The sequence below is a fragment of the Uloborus diversus genome, chromosome 2 (assembly GCF_026930045.1).
Source record: "Uloborus diversus isolate 005 chromosome 2, Udiv.v.3.1, whole genome shotgun sequence".
Classification (NCBI taxonomy): Eukaryota; Metazoa; Arthropoda; class Arachnida; order Araneae; family Uloboridae; genus Uloborus; species Uloborus diversus.
In genome coordinates this window covers 13,707,723-13,735,083 of record NC_072732.1, presented here as the reverse complement: position 1 = coordinate 13,735,083, position 27,361 = coordinate 13,707,723, and the positions used below count along the sequence as shown (strand labels likewise).

General features: G+C 36.6%; 1 protein-coding gene across 1 annotated transcript in view; it reads left to right on the top strand.

The window, feature by feature from the left end:
* The window catches only part of LOC129217740 (regulator of G-protein signaling 7-like), a gene marked incomplete in the record, with an annotated part of 284,423 nt that overhangs the window by 218,988 nt on the left and 38,074 nt on the right, over window positions 1-27,361 (top strand). The window contains 4 exon segments of the mRNA XM_054852079.1: window positions 8,081-8,222; window positions 17,814-17,895; window positions 21,709-21,783; window positions 26,529-26,618. Of these exon segments, the coding sequence (XP_054708054.1) occupies window positions 8,081-8,222; window positions 17,814-17,895; window positions 21,709-21,783; window positions 26,529-26,618 (389 nt within the window).

The following is a 27,361-nucleotide window of genomic DNA, read 5'->3' as shown; positions in this document are numbered from 1 at the left end:
TTAAGTTTTTTTGAACTGTTCAAAATTGAACAAAAAATAGTTCAAATCAAAAAGTGAAATATGGGAATGAGGTGTCCTCGCCGAGATCTTTCGAACAAAAAAAAGTTTCTTCGAATCGGACTATTCATTCAAAAGTTATTAGGGGGGGAGGGGACGGACAGACAGACCGACAGACATTTTTCCCCATCTCAATACCCTACTTTCCAATTTTTAATTTTTCAATATTTATTTAATTATTTTATTTATTTTTGACTCTTTTTTTTGTTTTTTGCGATATTTTTAAGATGCATTAAGCTTTCTTTCATGCTTTTTTCTTCTTTTTCTGACTTTCACTGGGAAAGTAGGCTAAAAAAGAAGAATGACAGCAAGTTTGTCACTATACCACTTTTAGGGGGTTTTTCTTAAATAATAATAATAAAAAAAATAACCAGTAGTACTCGCATTCGCCGTCTGCTTGACACCATTTTTTTTTCTTATCTGAACCAAACACGTGGTTTCCACCGCCATATTGTGCATTTCTTGTTCACATCTAGGGTTTATCTTTACTGTGAGTATGAACCGCGGTACGCATTCAGGATTCTATAGTGAGCAATAGTTCTCTCACAGAAAACAGCAGGAAATGCCAATCTTTTTACTTCCTTTTACAAACGAGCTGATGTGCGCATCACATGACTTCCTTTTACTCCAATTTAATGCCATTTTCTCATTACTGGCAGTTTTAATGTGATTCAATAGTTTACCTCTAAATATCACCAACAGTGGCCAAACTGAAACCAGATTTAAAAAAAAAAAAAAAAAAAAATTAATCGCAAAATTTATTGCCAAATTGGCGACAAAACTTGGCGACCAAAAGACTGCCGATATATCGCCAAGTGTCCGCCAAATTATAACACTACTTGAGTTTACATCGAAATTAACAATGATTTCCCCCCAAAAAGGGGCAAAAGACCCCCTTTGGAGCATCCGAATGCAACCAAAAAGGAGTGTGCACAACTAGACTCCACTAGGAGTCAATATACCAAATTTCAACTTTTTAGGACATTCCGTTCTTGAGTTATGCGACATACATACACACATACGCATATACATACGTACATACAGACGTCACGAGAAAACTCGTTGTAATTAACGCGGGGATCGTCAAAATGGATATTTCGGGTGTCTGCAGGTTCCTAAGCACATATCTACGTGTGGTCAGGTTGAAAAAAAAAACTCAACATTCATTTGGGGGTGAGCAAAATAGAAGTTAAGGCCGATTTTTGGGTGAAAATTTTTTTGCGAATACAATACTTCCTTTTTTGTAAAAGGAAGTAAAAAGGAAGTATTGCATTCGCTAAAAAAATTTCACTCAAAAATCGGCCTTAATTTCCATTTTGCTCACCCCCGAATTAATGTTGAGTTTTTTTTACGACCCGATCACACGCGGATATATGCCTAGGAACGTATCCATTTTGACGTTTCCCGAGTTAATAACAACTAGTGTGCGTATGTGTGTATGTATGTCGCATAACTCAAGAACGGTATCTCCTAGAAAGTTGAAATTTGGTACGTAGAATTTTAGTAGAATCTAGTTGTGCACCTCCCTTTTTGGTTGCATTCGGGTGTTTCTAAAGGGGTCTTTTGCACCTTTTTGGGGGCAATTCATTGTTAATTTCGATGCAAACTCAAGTGGTGTTACAATTTGGAGGACACTTAACGATTCATCGCTAGTCTTTTGGTCGCCAAGTTTAGTCGCCAACTTGCAGAAAAATTTGGCGATTTTTTTTTTGAGCAATCACGATTGCTTATTGCTTTTATTTGACTGTTTTTGACGTTCCTTTGATTTTTCCCACCGCCACCCTCTTCACCATCACCGTGGACATGCGGGCTCCTCACGATGCTGCTCCTATAGCGAAAGCCGTCTCCAGGTTGCATCCATGTCCTACACACACACGCGCGCACATACACACACACACACAAACACATACACACATACACCTACACACATATACACCTACACACACAAACACATACACACAAACACACGCATACATACACACACATACACACAACTACCCACACATTCATGCCTGCACACAGACACAAACACATATGCCGACATACACATACGCATACATACAAACACATACACACAACTACCCACACATTCCTGCCTGCACACAGACACAAACACATATGCCTACACACACATACACATACCCCCCCACACACATACACATACCCCCCACACTTATGCCAGCACACAGACACAAACACACATACCCCGTACACACAAACACTCCCCCCCCCCACACACAAACACACATGCCTACATACACACACTCGTGATTGCGAAAAACATAATTTGAATTCAAGATGTCAAAATTAAAATTAATTTTTTTTTTAATCTGGTTTCAATTTGGCCGCTGTTGGTGATATTTAGAGAGTTAACTCTTGAATCCATAGACTAATAATAAGAGTAGACCGAGCTTTCTCATTCTTGCTGATAAAGAAAATTGGTTCATAGATGTATCATGTGACTGGTGGAAGGGCTTGGCGAAGACTTTGGCAGCATGGTTGCTAGATGGCAGCATTATCTATAGTTTGGCACTCGACATGTATTTTAAGACAATGTGTTTTCATTAAAAAAAACTTCCAGGTGCAGAGATTGAACTGTTTTTCTTTTAGTTATGCATTATTTTGACATTAGTAATAGTTTTTGATCAGTTTTCGGTAACTTTTATTTCATTTGGAGCTGTCAGCGTTGGCGAGAACGAAATGGCGTAAACGTTTTGCGTTAACGCAAAAATGTACTAATCGGTATCTTAAATTGAAATTGTAGGTAAAAATCTTACCGCTTGCATCATTAATTGCTTAGAGAGTTATTGAAATTGACTAAAGAAAATGCACAATACTATCTAAACGAAAAACTCACTATATTAACAAAATATTTACAACTTAGAATAACAAATTTACAAATCGGACTCCATAAAAGATCATTCTTCCGTGTTCCATCAATTCTATTTATTTTATTTCGCGCTGGCGTTGATCGTCTGCTACGATTAACGACCGCTGTTGCTAGGATATCCACCAGTCACATGGTTTGGTTTATGAGCAGCAAAAGCGTTGCCATAGCTCGGTCCACTCCTATTATTAGTCTATGCATCAGCTCGTTATGTAATGGTCTCCTCCGGTCCAAAATCGCAATGTTTACTGTAGAACCGATCCTCCGAAACCATTTATATAGGTAAAAAATGTGGCTCATTGCTTAGTATATTTATGGTAAAGAATGGTATCAACTGTAATCGATCAGCTGCAGCTTGTAATGTAAACGGGTGTTTAGCAATTCCTTACTCTTTGCACCGACTCACTGAGTTTCCTTTTATAAAAGCGTCTTATGAGTAAGCGAGCAGGCTGCTTCTTTGCATCAGTGCGAAATCCCGCAAAAGATTATGTTAAATACAAAAATGAAAAAAAAAGAAAAATTAGTTTCAATTCTGAAATTTTGAATTCAAATTATGTTTTTCGCAATCACGAACTGAGACAAGACCCTACTCATTGGAGTTATTGTTTCTAGAAACAGCTCCTGTCCCCTCCCCCCCCAAGCCTGCCTCTCCTTCTGGGCGGTTACGTGTGTATAGTTGTGTGTGTAAGTGTGTAGGCTTGTGTGTGTGCGTAGACCTGTGTGTATGCACGTAGGCGTGTGCGTGTGTGTATGTGTGTGAATGTGTGAGCGTGCGTGTGTGTAAAACATGGACGCCTCCGACCAGGAGAGGCGGATAGCTCAGGGCCGGAGCAGCCGCGCCGCGCCGCCAGCAGAGGACGGTGGGCGGTGGTGCTGCAGAGGCATCTGATCCAAGCTGAAAAAGGCACGGAACATCAAAAACGGTCAAATGAGAACAATAAGCAATCGTGATTGCTCAGTAAGACTCAGAGTACGAAAAAAAAAGCTGTTATTTACTTATTTGGACATTTTTTTCCCTTGCAAGCCCAACAGCTGAGCTTCTTTGGCAGTCTGCAACGCAAATTGGAAACGCCAAAAATTATATGCAAAATAAACCGACAGTATATTAATTGTAAAACCTAAATGAGCACTGAGAAATGCTTAAAAATAATATGCTAAACTTAAACTAGTATGTTGTGGCCATCACGAAACTTTTTTCTTATATATATCTCTTTTTTTTTTTTTTTCTGATCCCTCCCCATGCTTGACGAGGAAGCAATATTCCCGACAAAAACAAAATTACACATGCAAAAACTTGACGACCATCCCAATGTCTGAATTATTACAAAAGCAAAGCAAAGAGTGAAAATTTAAAGTTATTTTAAAAGCCTTGCTTGAATTAATTACAAATATTTTATTTGTTAACAAACATAAGATGGCAACAGTTAAAAATTTTAAATCATTGAGATAATATTTCCGATCATTTCCATGCAATTAAAATCACGAGAAATACGCAGACGACAATCTATTACGATTTATCTTTCTTATTGTTGCATTAATAAAAATATTTTTTATTCGCAAAAAAAAAAAAAAAAATCAACACCTCTTGGAGCGATCGGCGTCAAAATTGAACCAAAGCCTGTTTACATATGGATTCACATATATTCCAAATTTCAACCAGAACGTAGCATTACTTCTTGAGATAGGGCACTCAAAATGGAAAAAAAGAACGGGTGATTGCGCTACCCCCTTTTTAGCTGTTGACACAAAAATAAAATCAGTTCTTATACCCACTAAGGGCTACTTGCCGATAAATTTTTCTTTCATTCCGTTCATTATTTCTTGAGATACAGCAGTCACAATTGACGACAAAAAACGTTCTATAGCTCAACCCCCGTTTGAGTTATTGACACCAAAATTGAATCAGCACCTGTTCCTGTTAATACCAACATATGGACCAAATTTTGTTTGATTCCGCCAGTTACTTCCTGAGGAATAGCAAGCATGCGTAACTCGAAAAACGTCCCATTTCTCCACCCCCCTTAGAGGAATTCGCGCCAAAAACTAATGGGCACAAGTTCACATAGGGGCACATATGTGTACTAAATTTCGTTCGATTTCATGCGGTAGTTTTTGTTGTAGAGCGGCCACAAAAAACTGGTCACACACAGACGTGACACACATACATACACACACACATACATACATACACACACACATACACACACACACACAGACAGACAGACATTTTCCAAAAATGGTCGAAATGGACTCAGCACACCTCAAAACGTTCGAATCCGTCAAAATTCGAAATTCGAAAATTTGCACGAATCCAATACTTTCTTCTATATATTAGATATAGAAGAAAGTAAAAACCCACCAAATTTGTCGCCAAGTTGGCGACAAAACTTGGTGACCTAAAGACGGGCGATATATCGCCAAGTGCCCGACAAATTATAACACCACTTGAGTTTACATCGAAATTTACAATGATTTCCCCCCAAAAAGGGGCAAAAGACACCCTTAGAAACATCTGAATGCAATCAAAATTGAAGGTGCACAATTAGGTCCCACTAGGATTCTACGTACCAAATTTCAAGTTTCTAGGACATACCGTTTTTGAGTTATGCGAGATACATACACACATACGCAGATACATACGTACATACGGACGTCACGAGAAAATTCGTTATAATTAACTCGGGGGTCATCAAAATGGATATTTCGGGTGTCTGCAGGCTCCCAGGCATATATCCACGTGTGGTCGGGTTAAAAAAAAACCTCAACATTCATTCGGGTGTGAGAAAAATGTAAATTAAGGCCGATTTTTGAGTGAAAATTTTTTCGCGAATACAATACTTCTTTTTTTGGAAAAAGGAAGTAAAAATCGGTTAAATATCCCATGACACCATCAGTTTTGAGTTCATCGTTCACCAAAAGCTGATGACTCAGCGGATTGGCTAAAGATTCCGAAAGGGAAATGCCCTTGCCAGAAATAACCAGATCTGGAACTTGAAAACGTGAATAGAAAGTTATAATTGGATTTTAATTTTCTATCGACAATGTATACATACATAAAACTGATCCGATGATGAAAAAATATTTGAAACAGATAGGAATAACGTTATTTTTTTCTATGGGTACTTAAATTTGAGTTTCAAAATAGGGGTCTGGAGCCGGGAACCACCCTCGTTCTACGCTACTTTAAAAAACTCAGGAATGTTCCTGGAGAATAATGGGCACCTAATGTGCCTACTCTCTTCCAGTAATATAGTTGGCAAAAAATAGAAAAGTTTCCTGCTGGAAGTCAGTAACCTTCCTGAAATTAACCGCAAAGCTTTCTGAAGAATTCCAAAACTTTCCAAATAGAAGCCAGTCAAGTTTCTGTAACAAATCTGGAATCTTACAAGAACACTTATATACGTTTATAATAGCTTGTCACTTTTCTTGTTTTACCAAGAAAGCTCCTTAAACAAATGTGACCGAAGCAAATGCTGAACAGCTCATTCGACTGCGACTTTTGCAGAACTACTGTATCCAAAGCAGTGTTGGGCATAAATCAATTATTTTTTCAATTGTCTGGTTAATTGATTAAAAAGGTAATTGCAATTAAACTATTAATTGCACTTTGAAATTAATTTAATTGGATAAATGTACGTTAATAGTTTCTTACAATTAAAAAAAATTTGAATTTTTAATTGAAATATACCTTTCCTAAGGAAATTTCGCTGGAGCCATAACATTTTTTGAGAAAAATCATATGCTGCAGTAAATAATTTATTGCTCGTAATAAAGTTACTGTTGAGCATTGATCTTTTATTAGTTGCAAACGTGCGTATTTAAATAAATAATAATATGGTACCAGTCCAGCGTCCACGTTCCAGTTAGATCTGAAGCCTGTACAGTATATTATACAAAACCAGTATTTTTTTAAGAGTTAGTTTTGATTAAAATTCACAAAACAATTGACAATTGTTAATTGTAGCAAACTATAATTACCAATTAATTAATTGTTAACTGTAGTAAACAACAATTAACAATTAATTACTCGTTAAATGTAATTTTCCGCAATTACGATTGATCAATTGTTAGTTGTTGTGGTTACGTTTACCAGTTAATCAATTGTTAATCTTTAATTGTTCATGCAATTAAAATTTGCCCAACTCTGATCCAAAGAATGAATTTTACTTTCGTCTGGGCTCAGTTAATCTGGAAGGGCAGTAACCGAACTGAAGGCGAAACACAGAAGATGAGCATATCTTCGCTGGTAGCTAAAAATACATGGTCCATTATGAAAGTAAGGAGCATAATGTTATTGTGACGCGACGATAGATGGCAGCACGGTAAAACCGGCTGGGAAATGTGGTGCGGGATATGCCCTTTCAATGCATCCAGTCGTCAGTTGCTTTCGAGCAGTGTGAGCGGAGATAAGTGCCTCTACTTGAAGTATGTTTTCAACTTTTGTAACATAACGCAATGGAGCGTTCGCTTGCACAATGATTCGCCGTAAAGTTTTGCGTGAGGTTTGGAAAAAATGCAACCGAAACATTCCAGATGCTGCAAGAAGCCTTCAAGGACGATTGCATTTCAAGATCACAGTCTGGGAAGGGGCACAAGGCATTCAAAGAGAGCCAGGAGGAGGTCGCCGACGAACCCCGTTATGAATGTCCCCCCCCCCCCCCCCCCGTACCGGTGATACTTCACCACCTTACAGTCCCTACTTAGCTTCATGTGACTTCTTTTTGTTTCCGCGACTCGAGAGAGAGAAGAAAGGAAAACATTGGGGAACCTTGGGAAACATCCAACACCATGTTACAACGTTGCTGAGAGGCATTCCCTTGGAAGAGTTTCAGGGTGCCTTTCAGGCGTAGCAAACACGTCTCCGCAAGTGCATTGATGCAGGAGGAATGTATTTTAAAGAATATTGAACATTTGTACAAATTACGATCCATAAATATATTTTGCCAGTAAATGCTCATTACTTTCATAATGGACCCTGTATATTTCGCAACAGTCAGAAGCCAGCGTTCATACAACTTTTATCATTTCAGGAGTTTTTGCAAAATACCTGTTTTTCACGGTAAAACTGCGAAACCCTGGAACATTACCTGGAAATAATCTGCCATTTTTTCTAACTATGCTGTCTTTCCATTGCAGCCGTGTACCTGTGCAAGCGAACCATGCAGAACAAGACGCGTCTGGAGCTTGCCGACTACGAAGCCGAGAACCTGGCCCGCTTGCAAAAGATGTTCTCCAGGAAGTGGGAATTCATTTTCATGCAAGCCGAGGCACAGGCCAAGTAAGTCGCCTTCAACCATGCAACTTCTTTTTTTTTTTTTTTTTCCAACAGCTGCAACTTTTTTTTTTTTTTGCACAAAAACAGAAAACATTTCAGAAGTCAGAATTTAGATATATTTTTGCAATGATCAATTGAAACATATTTTAAGGGGGTCCGGGACACAAAAATCGTCAAATTTTGCAATTTTTTTTAATCATGTGAAAAATGACTCCGCTTTTTTCTGCTTAAAAGGACGTTTGAATCTTGTTTCTACCTCAAATAGAACGAAAGATATAGTTATTTTTGTTGCATGCACCTAACTAATGTGTACTTAACATTAAAACTTTAAACGCTTTTTTCTCCATGATGCAATTTTTTCCCGATTTCTTGCATTCAAACTCTTATAAGTCAGGAACCGATAAAGATAAAGTAATGAAACTTGGAGCATATCTTTTTCAAACAGTTTACTTTAGTTTTTATTCGGCGACTTTAAAAAAAAACATTTACTGCAAAAATTATGATTTTTTTTAAAAGTATCTTTGAATTTTTCGATATTTTTCTTCAAATATTTTTTATTTTTTATTGAATCAACATTTTTAAAATCGCCGAATAAAAATTAAAGCTTAGATATTTAAAACAAAAAATTGAAAATTGATCAATAATATTTTGAATTATAGCAATTTAAAACAACCCCCTTTTTTTAAATAATTAAATTTAAATAAATTTTTTTTTCATATTTATGTTATGATTTTGCTTATTAAATAAATGGTGAATCAGTGCAAAAAATTTCAAAACTCTAAACTATGTAATAAAAAAAATTTCAAAATGTGTCCCGGACCCCTTTAAGTAATAAGCATAAAAAGTAAACAAGTACCCTGTGAAAAAAAGCCATTAAGAAAGCTTTTAAATTCAAACCTTAAATCGAAAGGAAAGCAACGAAAATCTGTATTACATGCTCATGAGATGACATCTGCCTCCAGCTCGGTTATTCACTATACCTGACTGATTAGTTCTAATAAGAGCGAAACTGCAGTCTCAGGATGTAATAGCTGGGCTGTCTGTATATTGCATATAGTTTTGGTCTAAGCCCTGGCTTAGGGGCTGCAACTTACTGCTAAAAATCTGCTTAGGGGCTGCAACTTACTGCTAAATACTGCTTTTGTTTCAAAAGATCAAATTTCACAACTCCATGCCTGAAGTTATGCTCTGAAATTAATTATCTTTATTTAAATTTAACTTTATAAAAAATATTATTCTTTTTTTTTTTTTTACAATTTTCAAACATTTTCCCCCGCCCACTCAAATTTAATGGACAGAAAAAGTATAACTAGTATAGGGTTAAAAAAAAAAAAAAAAAGCGTGTAAATACGCTTTTCAACTGGCGACGTGAATCATCGAAAGTTTTAAATGTACCCTTATTATTTTTGAACTTTCAAAATACCAAAATCCGCACATCTATGCTCGCTCCAGTTCTGCCTTAAAACTATTTATTAACTTTCTTAATTATCAACATCATAATTAATGTTTTTTTTTCGACAGTTAGAAAGCTTGTCCCACCAACGAACGACAGAGCAAGTATCTTAATTGCAAGTAGTAAAAGCTTTTAGTTAAAGACTAGCTGCATTGCCCGTCTTCGCCCGGTCCACTTTGAAAATAAAAATTGTGTCAAGTGACGTATATTCAACAATCAGGCGTAAAAAATAAATAAATAAAGCATCATGATTTCCCTTCCAAACAATGACGACAGATATTGAAATACTATTACGAAACTAAGTCCAGAAAAATGGATTTAAAATGCGTAACTATGGAAACACAAAATAAAATAAGTTTAAGGAAATAAAATGCGAAAGAAAATGGTTCACAATTTGAATGGAATCGAGATTTTTTAAACTTGATTTAAAAAGGCTTGTAACTTTTTTTCCTTTCGAGATAAAAGCTCATTTTTTCGACCATAGGTCGAGTTAGTTCTGGAGTAAAAAAGGTCGCTTTTTCTAATGGCGTCAAAAAGAAAGCTATGGGACAATTCCTTCACTTTTTATTGATTTATTTAATGAAGAAAGTAGTACCTAAATTTCAGCTAAGCCTAAAAAAATTCGAGCTAAAAACGCAAATAACTCCCGCCGTAATAAAGTTAGAGCATTGAAACAAATTGCGTAGAACGCGGAAAATTCTACCCTTTCTAACGATATGCAATATTAATATGTGCAAGTAATTTTTCACCCCCATATTTGAGAATTTATGTGAAAATTGGGCCTAAATTGAAATAAAAAAAAAGATTTATTCATCGAATTATTTTCGAACTGGTCTGCAAACCTTCTCAGGACTTAAAGGAACAAACTGTGAAAATTTCAGCGCAATCGGCCGGGTAGTTCTCGAGTTTTGCGAGTTCAAACACACAGACGCTTTTTGGGGACTTCATTTTATACTAAGGAGAGATGTAAGAAGAAAGAATGAAAACATACAACATGACCAAGGGCGGATTCAGGGGAGGGTAAAAGTGTCAGCTGACCCCCCTGTGAGAAGAATTTCATTATGATTATTATTAAACTTCAATTCTTTACATCCGAAAAAATAGTACATGGAATCAATGTCAACATTTTTTTCTTTTTGCTCGGTTCTGTAAGTTAAGGCTCCTATAGTAGAGGAGCCGACGCATTCGCCATTTTGGAGCAAACTTGATCCAGTGCTTCGTAGCGATAGCATTGCTGCTGATGTTTACATTTCTTTAGCATGTGTTAAATTGAGCCAAATGGGTGGTTGTTCGACTGTAAATTGTGCAAACAGCTCCAGAAAAGCATTTCAGCTCTTCAGATTTCCAGCAGATGCAGAAAGAAACTAGTATGTTGTGGCCATCACGAAAATTTCTTCTATATATATATATATTTTTTTTTCTGATCCCCCCCCCCCCCCCATGCTTGACGAGGAAGCAATATTCCCAACAAAAACAAAATTACACGTGCAAAAACTTGACGACTATCCCAATGTCTGAATTATTGCAAAAGCAAAGCAAAGAGCGAAAATTGAAAGTTATTTTAAAAGCCTTGCTTGAATTAATTACAAATATTTTATTTGTTAACAAACATAAGATGGCAACAGTTAAAAATTTTAAATCATTGAGATAATATTTCCTATCATTTCCATACAATTAAAATCACGAGAAATACGCAGACGACAATCTATTACGATTTATCTTTCTTATTGTTGCATTAATAAAAATATTTTTATTCGCAAAAAAAAAAAAAAAAAAAAAAATCAACACTTCTTGGAGCGATCGGCGTCAAAACTGAACCAAAGCCTGTTTACATATGGATTCACATATATTCCAAATTTCAACCAGAACGTAGCATTACTTCTTGAGATAGGGCACTCAAAATGGGAAAAAAGAACGGGTGATTGCGCTACCCCCCTTTTTAGCTGTTGACACAAAAATAAAATCAGTTCTTATACCCACTAAGGGCTACTTGCCGATAAATTTTTCTTTCATTCCGTTCATTATTTCTTGAGATACAGCAGTCACAATTGACGACAAAAAACGTTCTATAGCTCAACCCCCGTTTGAGTTATTGACACCAAAATTGAATCAGCACCTGTTCCTGTTAATACCAACATATGGACCAAATTTTGTTCGATTCCGCCAGTTACTTCCTGAGGAATAGCAAGCACGCGTAACTCGAAAAACGTCCCATTGCTTCACCCCCCTTGGAGGAATTCGCGCCAAAAACTAATGGGCACAAGTTCACATAGGGGCACATATGTGTACTAAATTTCGTTCGATTTCATGCGGTAGTTTTTGTTGTAGAGCTGCCACAAAAAACTGGTCACACACAGACGTGACACACATACACACACACAAACACACACACACACACACATACACACACACACACACACACAGACAGACAGACATTTTCCAAAAATGGTCGAAATGGACTCAGCACACCTCAAAACGTTCGAATCCGTCAAAATTCGAAATTCGAAAATTTGCACGAATCCAATACTTTCTTCTATATATTAGATGTAGAAGAAAGTAAAAAGAAATAAATAATTAATAGCCCCCGAAGCGACTAACAGCCTGGAAACGACGCCAACTGTTTCCAAAATTTCGCCAATGCTCGCCTTCGCTCTCCGACTCTCTCGTTCCCTGTTTGGCGAATGATTGCCAATAAAGGTACCTTGCGCCCTGTTGTACGGATGCGTCGGCTTCTCCAGTTATAGGGGCTCTACTGTAAGGTAGTTCTTTTTAGCGCGTCATAATTCAAAGAATTGACTGGATTTGCTTACTGAGGTATTGCTATTTTGATATCTTTGTTCATTTTCAAAAGCACAAATTTCTCTAATGAGCTTAACTTTTTTCCCAGTTCTCCTCCCCATCAAACCACATGTTGTGCGTGTCATGTGTGCTTTTTCCTACTATTTATAGATGTAATCTCATATAACCAAAGCTTACGGTCACATGACCAGCATATCTGCCGAAAGAAATGCGACTTTTGATCAAAATTTGAGGGAATATGATCCATGACTTAAGCTGCGGCATTGAAAATTTAGGGGGAGGGGAGGTAATTTGAATGGGATTTGACTTGGGGGGGGGGAGTACTCCGTAGCCTATGAGGCGGTACCCTCTCCTGCATGGAATGATGGGCAACCCTGCTTAACTGCGACTTTTTTACGTAGGAATAAAAACGATATCCATTAAAACTTGACCTCCCTTACAAAAGTTTCTGGATCCGCCCCTGAACATGACTTAAGCAAAGCAGAAATTAAGAACTAATCTTCCTCTGACGGAACAGATCAATTAAACGTGAGAAATTTGACCACTGAGGGAGTGGGGGGAAACCTACTTCACTCTACGTATTATTATGGAAAAACTTGTAACTAGTGGTTTTAATACCGGTATACCGATTACTTATAAAGGGTGTCGAAAAATTAACGCAAGATTTGAATTTGCCACCATTTTTTCCATAAATTGTTGGCAGCCATGAAAAAAGAACAATTTGACAGTTGAGAGTTTAGTGTTAGTAAAAATGGGGTGTTATTGTACCATACAGCTAGAGAGAGTGAAACATTTCAATGACTGCATAAGGCATTTCCTAGTCGCGTACTCTCTCATTTCGGTCATCAGAATTGGCACAATAGATTGTGTGATTTAACATTTTTAAATTTCTTCTTATGGGGTTATTTGAATTCAAAGGTCTATGTCAACAAGCCCACAACCACCCGTGCATTACCGTGTTGCGATACCGAGCGCCAATAGCAGTAACTGCTTGACCAGCCTCAACTTTCATTATTTTTGAAACAATTGTTCAATAATGAAAGAACGTTATTGTATCGTATAACGCTCCATTTTTGATTACCCTAAACTCTCAGCTGTCAAATTGTTCTTTTTTCAGGGTTGCCAACCATTTACTGCAAAAATGGCGGCAAATTCAAATCTTGCGTTAATTTTGGGACACCCTTTATTTCGAGCTATTTTGCAATTTCGTAATACAGTAAAACCTGTAACGTTGATAACCCTTGTAAGTTGATCACCTGTCTATGTTGACCACCAATATGCACCAAATTTGGCTGAGAATCAAATAACAAACCCTTTGTAAGTAGACACCTGTCTAAGTTGGCTTCTAAAGTACTGCACCGCAAGTGGTCAACTTACACAGGTTTCACTGTACCAGTATTTGAGGAAGCAAAATGGGGTTTCATAAAGCAACTCGAAAGGTATCCCATAGCACAACATGACTAGCAGCTGTGGAAATAAGCCTTTGTCCTGGTGACTGTGGATTATCTCCGCAAAAGATATGCCAGTACACGGCCCAGAATTCAGCTGTGTCATGACAAGGATGGTGTTCTGCCGATGTTTATGACACTTAAGACTACTATAAGGTAACTCCGTGTAACAAACATTGAACCATGACTAACATAATGTTGAAAATAAATTAATGCAACTCCCACTTTCGGAATACTGTACTTATGTTATAGGTGGGTGTGCCAAATAAGATTATGTAGATCAATAAAGTCAAGCCCCCGTTTTTCTATGTAGAATAGAAAAAAATCGTTAGATCGTGATTTTATCGTTCTCAGAAAGCGTACATGATGATAAAAGGTTATCAACAAGCAGTTTGTTTTACAACACTCAAAAGTGTAGTTACAGTTATTACAAAAGAGTCTTGTCAAAACGGTCTGATTTTGTCTTACAGTAAACTTAGTTTCTTCATGGTTCACTGTAGTTTACTAGCATAAAAAGTTGATAATTGTTCTAGAAAGTCTAATTTATGCAGTTGATGAATTCAAAAAGAAAAATGCCGCTGTGTACCGTCATTTTACCTGTGATTTGATAACCTTAGAAGTGGGGCCTCTAGTGCAATAAGGCTTTGATTGGCCCTATTAGTACTCCGGTGTACTTATTAAGGCCCCAAAGGATCGCGCGGAGGATGTGATTCAGTGCTGCATATGCTGCACATTAGGGTGCGTCTTATTTTTAAAGGTGTTATTTTTTCATGAGGCACCCTCTCATTTTGTTCCTTTGGATGAAAAAAAAAATTCTCATATATGAAATATAAAAATTGAATAATATTTAGAGGGTGCTACCACTGCTGCAAAATTTGTCAACTCTCTCTCTCTTTTTATTTTTTTAAATTTATTTATTTAGTCTGGATAATAAGTAGCAATCAGTGAAAAGTTTGTATTCTCACAAAGAGAAAAATTACAATATTGCTGAATGTAAAAGACCGAAAGTCTGAACCTGTGATATGAATGGCATTACCGAACTTTGAAATGCTTTTTTGACATTATTACATAAAATGACAACCATGAAATGCTTATTATTTTCTAGTATACATAAGAAATAGGTATTTGTGTTATGTTAAACTCAACCAACCTAATTTCATGTTGATTAAAAATCTGTCAAGAGTTGATTTTTACATCATATTTTTCACAATGAATGTAATTTTAATCACTGGTAGCACCCCCTAAATTATGTTCAAATTCTATGAAACTTTTATGTGTGAATTTTTTCATCAAAAGGAAGCAATTAAAGGGGTGCCCCATAAGAAATTCAAAACTTTTTTAAAAAAGTGCATTATAAGACACAGCCTACTGCACATTTGTGCACGAACCCTGCGCAGGATTGAAAATAACGACTTGTCAGCTCTCTGAATGTGACGATTGATCTTTCTGTTTTCCATTGAAGTAAATAAGAAATTTTTGAGTTTATCAAATTCGGTTTAGAATGTTTTTATATTGACAGTAAAGAATTTTTCAATTATTTTCAGTTTTATAGTACTTTTTGGCTTTTTTTTTTCAGAGCTGACCTTTTTTAAAACCCGTGTTCCTAATAAGGCCAACTTGGCTTCTTTTTTTTTTTTTTTTTTTGAACTGCGAACAAACATAGTTTAAACTTTAATTTTCAGATGAAACGATTTTTTTATTATTATTCTGATGAATGTACAAAAATTGGAGCCAATTAAATCGTAAATGAGCAATATAATGAGGTTTGAACCTTAGATTGACCTTACTTGGCGCACTTATCTTTATTGAACAATGAACATAGTACCGCAGCATTCAAGAGAAAAATATTGAATGAATCATTCCATATAATGATTGACAAAAATTAAAACATCCACTCTTCAATACTTGAGCATTAATCACGTTAGAACCTTATAAAATTCTCCGCTTAATTGTGAATGACGTAATTGACAAACCGTGCGTGACATTTTCATAATTCAGTCGCGATGACAGTCACTCCAGCAAAATGTCAATCGCATAATTCAATTCATAAACGAAAATATCTGTCACCGTAAATATATTTAGCAGTAAAGCAAAACTGGATTCAAGTGCTGCTAATTTACTAAAATGACGAGATTTTATTTTCTTATTATATTAGAATAGTTATGGTCATAATACCAGAACTGCTCAGTCATAGCACAATGGGGTCGTTTCCAAAATTTTAAAAGTATTTTTTTTTCTGAAAGAGCATGCTTAAAAACATAGGATCTGACCATTTTTTGATAAATTTGTTTACGTTTAATATTTTAAAAAAATTATTTAAATCGAAGCGCTTTCATTGTTTACGGCTTCTGCCGATGACATCACAAATAATTAAAATGCCATTCAGTGTTGCCATTCACATTGCAAAATATTTAATTCGCATCTTTACTCATGTGTATTGGCAACGATATGGTTGATGGCAAGCGTGAGCGCAATTTTGATTCGCTGCTTGATTATCATAACGTGGAAACGTAGTAGAAAGATGTGGCAAAATGTATCATTTGTGACCTCATCAAGACCATGCCTTGTTTGAAAAATCGGACATTTTAAACAATAAATTTAAAAAAAGCTGTTGGGAAAATAAAAGTATTTTCTGGGTCCATATTTTTTGAGCAATCACGATTGCTTATTGCTTTCATTTGACTGTTTTTGAAGTTCCTTTGATTTTTCCCACCAGCACCACCCGCAGCATCACCGTCGACCGGCTCCTCACGATGCTCCTCCTATAGCGAAAGTCGTCTCCAGGTTGCATCTATATCCTACACACACGCGCATACACACACAACTACACACGCACACATACAAACACACACGCACACACACACATACAAACACACAAGCACACACACACATACAAACACACACACAAATACATACACACACATACACCAACGCACACACATACACCTACACACACAAACGCATACACATACGCATATATACAGACACCTACACATACACACAACTACCCACGCATTTATGTGTGCACACAGACACAAACACATATGCCTACACACACATACACATACCCGCCCACACACACATTCATACACACAACTACCCATACTCATGCCTACACACTGACACAAACACACATGCCTACACAAACATACACATAACCCCTACACACAAACACACATACCCCCACACACATACACACTCGTGATTGCGAAAAACATAATTTGAATTCAAGATGTCAAAATTCAAATTAATTTTTTTTTTTTTTTTTGCTCATTCTATCCATTTTAGTGACTAAAAGTAGTACTTATGACTGAAGGGGCATTCCAAGGTATTTTTGACATTTATGTAGAGTCCGTAACGTGACCTTTTTTGCCATAACTTTTTAATTTACTGTTTGATTAACATATTATTTTATTTTGATCTTTTCCTACCAACACACCAGCTCAAATTAAAATAATTTGCAAATCAAACGGTAAATTAAAAAGTTATGGGAAAAAAGGTCACGTTACGGACTCTACATAAATGTCAAAAATACCTTGGAATGCCCCTGAAAGAAACCACCCCATTGGTAGCACGATATTGATTTAGTAACTGCAGTACAAACACGGTTTTGTCATCTAATATACTTTAAAAAAATTGATATTGAAACTAGTCTACAAGAAAATCCTCAACTCACCCTTAAAACCAAGATATAATATAGCCGAAATTCCAAGTATAGTAATATAGGAAAATGCATCCGAGACAAATTTGGGGGAAAACGCGAAATTAATGCTGCAAATAACACGAAAGTTGAACATTTTTGATTTTAAGGTAATGGCACTGATTGAACTTCGATTTTTATAAGAAACCTATATTTTCGAATACCATTTCATCAGTTTTTTGTGATTTTTCTAGGGTGGACAAGAAGCGAGACAAGCTGGAACGAAAAGTTCTTGATAGCCAAGAGCGTGCCTTCTGGGATGTACATCGACCTGTGGTAAGAATTCTCAGTAGCTCTCGAATGAATCGGGCTTCAAACTAATTTAGGGTGAAAAGACAGCAGCTTCGTACTTCACCACATTAAAAACTAAATAACGTCTTCTTTCAAAATTTTCTTTTTTACGTGTGATAAAACTATAGTTCATACATTAGCTGAACAGTACGAGGCACCCGCGTTTCAGGATTTTCTAGCGAAGCGAGTCTCAATATGAGCTGCTCTCCTCGAGGGTTGGGCACCGCTGTACAGTGATCTCTCGCTTATACGCGACGTCTGTTATACGCGTTTTTCACTTATGCGCGTTTTTCTCACGGGCCCGGCCAGCGATATAGGAAAACAATGTTAACTCTTGTTCATTTATACGCGAAACCTAAAATGCACTTTTCACTTATGCGCGATAAATTTTTTTCAATTTTAATTAAATCGCCTAATTCACGCTTTGCTTATCGGAGGATTTGTACCTTTCTTGTTCTTTCTCTTGAAATACATTCACACGACGTTATTCCATTGTTCGGATTCTTCAAAAAACATGTTTTTTTTTTTTGCACAAGTGTGCAATAGGGGGTGGAATTAGTCTTGTGATTGATTTCTAGAGGGGAGAACAGGTTACTTACAAAAAGGTTGACGTCACTAAAAATCGTGCTCAAGCGGTACGCTTTGACATAGCCTATCGAAAATCTTTTGCATCCTCGTAGACTATAACACTGATCACGCGACATTTTTTTAGGTTTTGGGGAATTCGCTTACGTACTGTACAGTGCATAAAAAATGACAAAACGTACAACTTCAAATTTGGCTTTTTTATTAAATCACAATGTATAAGTGGAAGTTATGTGCGAATTTATTCATTAGTATTACTAGTATTACTATTAGTATTACTATTACTGATGTTAACTTATCGCATTTAAGCTAATTTTTGGGTTTTTCACTTATACGCGAATTTCACTTGTGCGCGAAAATTTCGTTGTCCCGTTTGGTCGTGAATAAGTGAGAGATCACTGTATCTCAGCTTTGATTCATTGAGGTCGAGATCTTTTAAGCAATCACCGAATTGCTTATTGCTCTCACGGGATCAAAGTTTATGTTCCTACTAGCCTGCGTGCCCGGCGTTGCACGGGCTACTTAAAAAATGAAAGAGATGTCCAATTGATGTTTTTGTATTACTCTGACATCAGTTTCTAAAGCGCTAAGAAGTAAATAAATACGCGTAATGCAAGGTTTGTAAAACACCAGTAGAGCATATTTTTGTCAAAATTCTCTTTAACGTTAATCATAGTTATCAATGATACAAGTTATGAGTATTTTCAATTAGCACAAAAGATGAAAATATATGCATTATCAACTATAATTTCTGGTCACTTTAAACTGAATTAAATCTGCTAGACTATATCTGAAATATTTATGTACAATTACGATCATCTTTTTACATAAAATGACACACACATTTTGATTGATTATGTGAAACTAAAGCACCAAGACTAAATAAATACCAATAAGCATTAATTAAATACCAAGTCATCAGATTCCAAGATAACTTTAGTTAAAATCCTAAAAAACAATTTTTTTGTTCAACTCTGTTTCACTTAAAGAAATCCAAACAATCTTAATTTAACATGTTCTTTTAACGATACAAACTGTATTTCAAAAATAGAAACAGGAAAGAAAAAGAAAGTTATTGCAATTCGAAAACTCACCCATGTAACGGGAAAAAGTTCAACAAAATAAACATAATTAGTCGCACATCCTAAATGTATCAAAATATGAGGCCGGTGAATGATAAACTTACACTACAATCAATAAACATAGCTAAAGAAACAACTTTTATATGAGGAAAAGAGTTAAGAACGTTGAATGTAAAAAATAAAAAAAGGACAGACGATAAAATAAAGGCTATATCCGAATAGAGCAACCAATTTTAAACTAATTTGAAATGAAATTCTGGATGGAAACGTTGTTTTAAGATTTGGACAGCAGCCAAAAAAAATCTCTTTTAAAACAATTATTAGAATTTTATTTGCTCATACGCAAAATGGCAACAGGAAAGAAATAAAAATTCCTGAATAACGTTATGTTAATTAACGTTTTAATTAATATCTCCGCTAATTAAAGTCGTACAATTAAGAGATTGGTTCTATTGTTTTCTTTGGAAAATTTCGAATTGATCGGTATCTCGTTCGACTCTCGATTCGCAGCGGTTCTCGAGGAGATCGATCTTCAGACAGACAGACGGACGGACGCGAACAGATTTTAATATTATAGTGGATGTTTTTTGAGCCCTGATCCTCTGCCGTCCACCGGCCCTTGCAGGTGCTACTCCTTTGGTCCTGGGTCTCCGCCAGCAGCCCAGTCCACCGGAATCCGCTCCTCCTGTGCGATGGCGTCCATGTCCTACACACACGTAGGAGTACACACACGCCTGCACACACACACACACACCAGGGTTCGTACGCTCCTTCAAAACTCCTCCAATACTCCTTCATTCAGGAAATTTTCCTAAAGGGCCCGTCAAACTCCTTCATTTTGGTTTTAAGTCCTTCAAAACTCCTTCTTTTTTAGTTCAAGACTACATAATTTTTCTCTATGACAGTGATTTAAAATACTTCAATCGACAACTTAACATCGTCACTAGGGCAAAGGTATATTTACAATTTTGATGTAGTAATTTCGTATATATTTTTTTTTTCATAAGATGTGATTTACAAATTGAGCATAGGAGTCATAAAAGTTGAAGGTGAAAAGATTATTAGATGACTAAGACATTTCATAAGTGAAGTACATGCTTAAATGGTGCTTAGCTATTTTTTCAAGTTTTATAACTTTTGCTTTTCCCTGCACCACACGCTCAGCAGCAAAAGTCAGTTTGTCTAATTATTATTTAAATATTTAAAAATACATAAGTAGATATACTATATTAAGCAATTGTGTTGAAGAAAACAATTGTTTAGTAAATCGCAGTTCTGACAATGTAAAAAGGGTCATCCATGTTTGATGTCATAACTTGAGGGGGAGCTGGGTTCATGAAATTGTGACAAGGGTAAGAGAAAGTGATAAAAAGTGACATCACACAGTTGTTACAACACTATGTTATGACATGTGACAAGGAGTAATAAGGTGAAGTATGACATTTTATGACAAAGGGGAAGGGGGTCAAATACGATGAATAAAACTGCAACACCATTTAAGGACAGCCCATTAGTACTCCTTCAAAATCTCATTTTACTCCTTCAAAACTCCTCCAAAAGTCCTTCGTTTTATTTCTGAAATTGAGTACGAACCCTGAACACACTCACACGTCTGCACATACACTCTTACACACACGCCTATACATACACTCTTACACACACGCCTATACACAGTCGACCGTTTAGGAACAGGGACATGCTCCCAGAAGTTTGTTGCTTGCTGCATGCTGTTTTTATCCAAAAAGGACTGTGTAAAGTCGAGAGGGTCGGTATAAGTGAAGCAGAATCCACAGGAGCGATTTATAGAAAAAATAACCCAACGGGGTCCTATCACAGTTCATGATAGCGAAAGCATAATTTGAATTGGGAATGTCAACATTCAAACTAGTTTTTCTATTTTTTTTTTAGTTTCTAATTTAATATTAATTTTTGTGTAGCTTTCATATCATAACGATCACCGACATTTTCTGGGCTTTCAAATCTTTGTGCCTATGTTTTCCTGAAGCCCTGAAAGTGTTCTCTAAAAATTATGAGTATGTTCTTAATCACCGTCTGTTAATGGTTTTAATTACTCTTCTGGTGGCTTTACTTTACGAATACGCAAAAAAAAATGTTTTACTTTTTTTTTCAGCCCGGTTGTGTCAATACCACCGAAATGGACATCAAGAAAGCGTGTAGGATGAACAAACCCATCAAAAGTGCCAAGGTAAGTTTAAAAACTAAGTATTAAAAAATTCAACTGTCAATTTTGAAGTTCTCTAAAGTCTCACAATAACATTATTTTTGTACTTATAGTCCTCGCATGGCGTTGCCCCTAGCTTTAAATTTAGAAGAAGCAGCTTGCGGTGACATTCTAAGGAATATGGGCACGAAAAACAAATATCTCGAGCGTTTTATTTATTCCATTAACTCTCTAAAATTCTCATCAAAATGAGAATTTTATTTCATCTGAGAACTCGCGCGGGAGAAGTTTTCTCACACTACCTATTTCCCTTCAAAAAAATGTTTAAAGTATTTTTAGATGAAAATATTTATTTTACTGTTTATTCAAAACACTAAATGACGTATAAAGTAATTATATATGATGAAACAAATAAAATATTTAATGAGATAAAACCAAAATAAAGTTTCTTCATGTTGGTGCATAACACTCACGGAGCGAGTTCTGGAGGGTTGAAAGACTCCTTAAAAGTATGACACACTAGTACGTCGTACTTACATACAGGTGCGACTCATAAAAAGTATGACTCATCAAAGATAATAGTTCAAGATCATAATTCTTCAAGATCTGCAACAAACTCGAAGCATCCCAATTTCAAAATGCACAGAATTCCCTAAAAATAAACATAATAACTCCAACTGTCCAACTTGAAAATCGTCATCAGAATAATTACAACATTTGCTAATAGTTCTATGTGAGCTATAAGGGTAACTGTCAGCCTTTTTTTATACGATAACTGGTACGGTTTCTTAAAATCTCCAATCGAATGAAGACAACTCCCCTCCCGATCTTATGATTTTCCTGGTACAAGCATGTTTTCTGCAGTTACCGTCAATCTCGTCATGTAGGATAATTAGAGTTTTTTTGAAGTGATAACTTCTTATGGGAGGGTAAACCGATTTATGACATAACGCGTAACGGCGCAACTCTCGTCTGGCATTCCTTTCGTTCGCGCACACGACAGAAGCGCGCATGCTCGGGGAAATTCTGTTTCTTTACTCTTTGGGTCAGCTTTAAGCGTTAAGTGATAGTAGAAAAAGTAATGAAACTAACAGAAGATGGATGATCGCCGCAACATAACGCAATATCCTAACGAAAGGCGAGCTTAACAATACAATACCAACAACGTTGTAAGCAATATATATTCAAAACAGCATTTAATCTTTAAATTTATTTTAAAAACAAAAACATTTTTGCGATTAGTTATTCTGAAAATATCTTGCTTTATTTAGGGTTTTGAACTGTGATAAGGTGTACATATTTTAAACGAACTTCATCCCTGCAGACTCCGCAACGCGAGGGTTGGGGACGGCCGAGAAAACAAAAAATAATAAATAAATATTTAATTTCTGCATCACAGAATAAAATCTCAACTGACTTTAACTTTAAAACAATCACTCGTTAAAAAGTTAGTTATTTGGGGGGCGGGTGCACAAAAAGGAACACCGCTCTGCTATGCCATCTGGGGCTTCCAGAGTACGGACCTTTCGGCCGGGGACCCCTAGACCCTGACGGGAACGAAATCCAACCACTTACGACTGTAGGCACCGTGGACCCAGGTACAGACCTGACTCCGGTAGCACCCATTGCCTACTCACTGTTCCACTCGATAGTCACTGGGAAGATACAGATCTGCTCAAACGCAAGTAAAGAGTGGTAGTTTTACATACGTGGATGCTACACCATCGTAAAACCCTCCCCATTTACCCGGGCTTGGGACCGGCATAGGGACGGGCCTGGTTCCCCAAAGACCAAACCCCACCTACAGCTGAGTTTAGGGGGGGTACACAACAGGGAACCCCGCTCTGCTATGCCATCTTGGGCTTCCAGAGTACTGACCTTTCGGCCGGGGCCCCCTAAACCCTTACGGGAACGAAATCCAACCACTTACGACTCTAGACACCGTGGACCCAGGTACAGACCTGACTCCGGTGACGCCCATTGCCTACTCACTGTTCCACTCGATAGCCATTGGGCAGATAAAAATCTGCTCAAACGCAAGTAAAGAGTGGTCGTTTTACATACGTGGATGCTACACCATCGTAAAACCCTCCCCATTTACCCGGGCTTGGGACCGGTATAGGGACGGGCCTGGTCCCCCAAAGACCAGACCCCACCTACGGCTGGGTTGGGTTTAGGGGGGGTATCCAATAAAGTGTGGGATTAGGGTCCCTGGTGATTTTTGCAGGGGGGGAGGGCAAAATATAGAACCTAGTCTGGTCGTAATAATACGCCAATTTTATCGTTTCAGATTTGAGCTTAACCTTGTGGTTCGTTTATGGTGATAATATTTATTTACAACTATAACATTTTAAAGCAGCATTTAATTTTTAAATTTATTGTCGAAACAAAAACATTTTTGCGATTATTTATACTAAAAATATCTCGCTTCATTTAGGGTTTTGAACTGTGATAAGGTGTACATATTTTAAACGAACTTCATCCGCAACGCGGGGGTTGGGGACGGCGGGAAAACAAAAATAATAAATGAATATTTAATTTGTTCATCACAGAGTAAAATCTAAAATGTTTCGTAAGTTTGAGTGTTTTTTTTTTCTGATAAAGGAAATATTATTATGTGAAATATGGTTTGAAAATGATGATACTAAAATTATTTAATATTTTAAACGTATTGTGCAATTAAAGAGGCAAAATATAAGAGCAGGAGGCGTAGCAGTTTATCGGAATGATCTTGATTGCATAAATATTGTCACCCCAAATATAGGATTACATGTTAATAATGCTACAAGCTTTAATACGGCTACACATAACGATATTGGCGAAATGTGTATACTGGAATGTTTCAATGAAGCAAAGCAACAAATTATTATTGCCTACATATAGATATATATCTCCAAACAAAGGTATTTCAAGTATCATTCAATTTATTCATAAACAGCTTTTAAATTATACACAACAAGGTTCTGCTTTAGTTAATGATGATTATTATACAATTTCTTTAATTTTAACTGGAGATTTTAATGTTAATTTTGCTTCTGATCGAGCTAAAAATTTAGTATCGTTTCTACTATCCAAATTACATTTACAAATGATAAATAAGCCAGAAGAAGCCACTACAAGTCAGGGAACTGTACTTGATGCAGTCTATGCAAGATTTTTGGATAACACACAACGCAAAAATTCCGTTGCTTATTATAGCTACCATAAGCCAATTGTTACTTTCATAGGATTAAATAATGATAATAATTTAATCCTATGAAAGTTATCACTTCTGCCGAGCGTCCCGTGACGCACATTTTTTTTCTTTCTGTTATCAACAAAAATGTCAGTGATTATACTTTTTGCAACATTTGAGTTATTTCTGCTCTTTAGCACTTAACGACAAGCTTATTGGCAAGGAACACCTTCTTTCACGTGCGTGAGGTGTTTCTTATCTTCGTGTAGACTAGACGGCTTATCTTCTCGAGATCACCTAACTAAAGATAGCATCGGTGGCAGTTTCCGGACAAACCATACCGGTCTGATGCAATTGCTGCGCCAGTAACATCAAGATAGTTTTTTTTTGAGGGGGGGGGGGGTACTTTTTGCGTTTTCGGGTACTATTCCTATTCAGAGGCACAACTGACTACAACTGTATTTATGTCGAGGACTGCCTACTAAGTGCCTTGCCTCCATTATTTTATATACCGATAGATGGCAGCACCATCACCGGATCGAACAGTTAATGAGAATTTAGAACTAGTCCAGGAGCTATTAGCTACCTGGTGCTAGCACCCCCACAGGTATCGTTTCACTTGGAGGACATTGAGACCACGAGCATATTTAACGTCGCCCAGTCCCCTTTAATGACGACGGTGGGTCTTCGACCATCGAGGTTCGAACTCAGGACCCTCCGGCCTCCGAATCCGACACTCTACCGATCGGGCTACCACGGCCTCATTTTGGATCGGATTTTTCATTGTTGTGCTACTAGGGTTATCTCAGCAAAGTTACGGATTTCACCAAATTTTCCGAAAATAATATTTATTTAATAAGCAGTTCACGTGCCGCTAATAATTGCTCACAGTGGACAATCACCAAACGTGATAACTTGCCAGAAAAGACAACCACTCAAACACGCGCTCCGATCCAAAATGGCTAATCTTAAGCTGATGCGTCGGCTCGTATTTATAGGAGCCTTTAGTTTACACTATAACTAATTACTCTTTTTGAATCTCACATATAATATTGTAACGGATTCGGTGCGACTTCCAACTTTCTTGAAAGGATGACACAGTTCTTGATAAAAACACAGGAGCTTTATTTACACTATGTACAGGAGAAATCGTTAACAACTGCTAAATTAGTCATCAGCAATTAATCAAATATCACACCACACCGTAAACTCAACGGTTACACACGTATTTACTTCCAAATACGAAGAACAACACAGCGAAATGCCTCGCAATAAACAGAGCAAATACGCTCTCAGTTCGAATTCTCAATCGAAACTCCCCTTTTTATCACGCGGGACGCCTTTATAAACATCGAAAGAAATCTCTCTAATATTCCAAACGCTTCTGGAAAATAGTAGACCGTTATCAAATTTTATCAATGAACAAAAAAGAAATAGGGGGGGGGGTGTATACTTTAGCCATATGTATAGGGGTTGTATATTCATTACGGGAAACTATTTACAGGTTACGTTACTACAATAATTACTATTTACAGGATTTGTAACAATATGTTCTGTTAGATTTTAATTCGAGTCGTGGCATTGTCTTCCCTAGCATCTGCAGAGTGCGGTAGGGGGAGGACGCATTAGTCCCAGCGTCTCAGAGACGGAACTGAACAGCCCTCAGGACAGTGTCAAAGTAGAGGCAAGTATTCATTCACTGGATGTTTTCGGTCGGCTTTATTCGAATCATATTACAGTAGACTCTCGATTATCCGCGAGCGGTTTATCCGCGGAGCATTATCCGCGAATCAATCAACAATCACGAACATGTATTTTCGCAGTAAAAAGCGAATACCAGTGGCTGTTTTTTTTTTTTTTTCGAAAAATTGTAAATTTACGCTCAGTTGCTTTTGCTTGATTGATTGATTTGATTTAATTTTATTATTATTATTATTATTATTATTATTATTTTTGTGCGTTCTTCATCATACATACACTTGTTTGTTATTGATGTTAAGTTCGGTTGTGCAAAAATATAAAACATTTCTACTGTACTCTATATATATTTTCACTGTTTGCAGAAAGTGTTATGCATCAATACAGTTAAGAATTTGAGATAGGACAATTTTTACCTGATTTGTCCCCCATTTTAGTCTTTTTGCGGTTATCCGCGATTTTTATTATCCGCGGCACTTGTGCCACCCAATTCCGCGGATAATCGGGAGTTTACTGTAGTTCTAAAATACATGATCATTTTAAGGGGTTAGTACCCTAAATACTTTCAAAAATTCGATTTTTTTATTTTTATATATTTTGAAACTCCATTTCAATAACTTTTTAATGATACAAACATCTTGAACGTGCTCATATTAGAAGTAAGTTAAAATAAGCTTTAAAAAATGTAAAACCTATTTTGATGAGGTATGATTTTCCCCTTTAAATTGC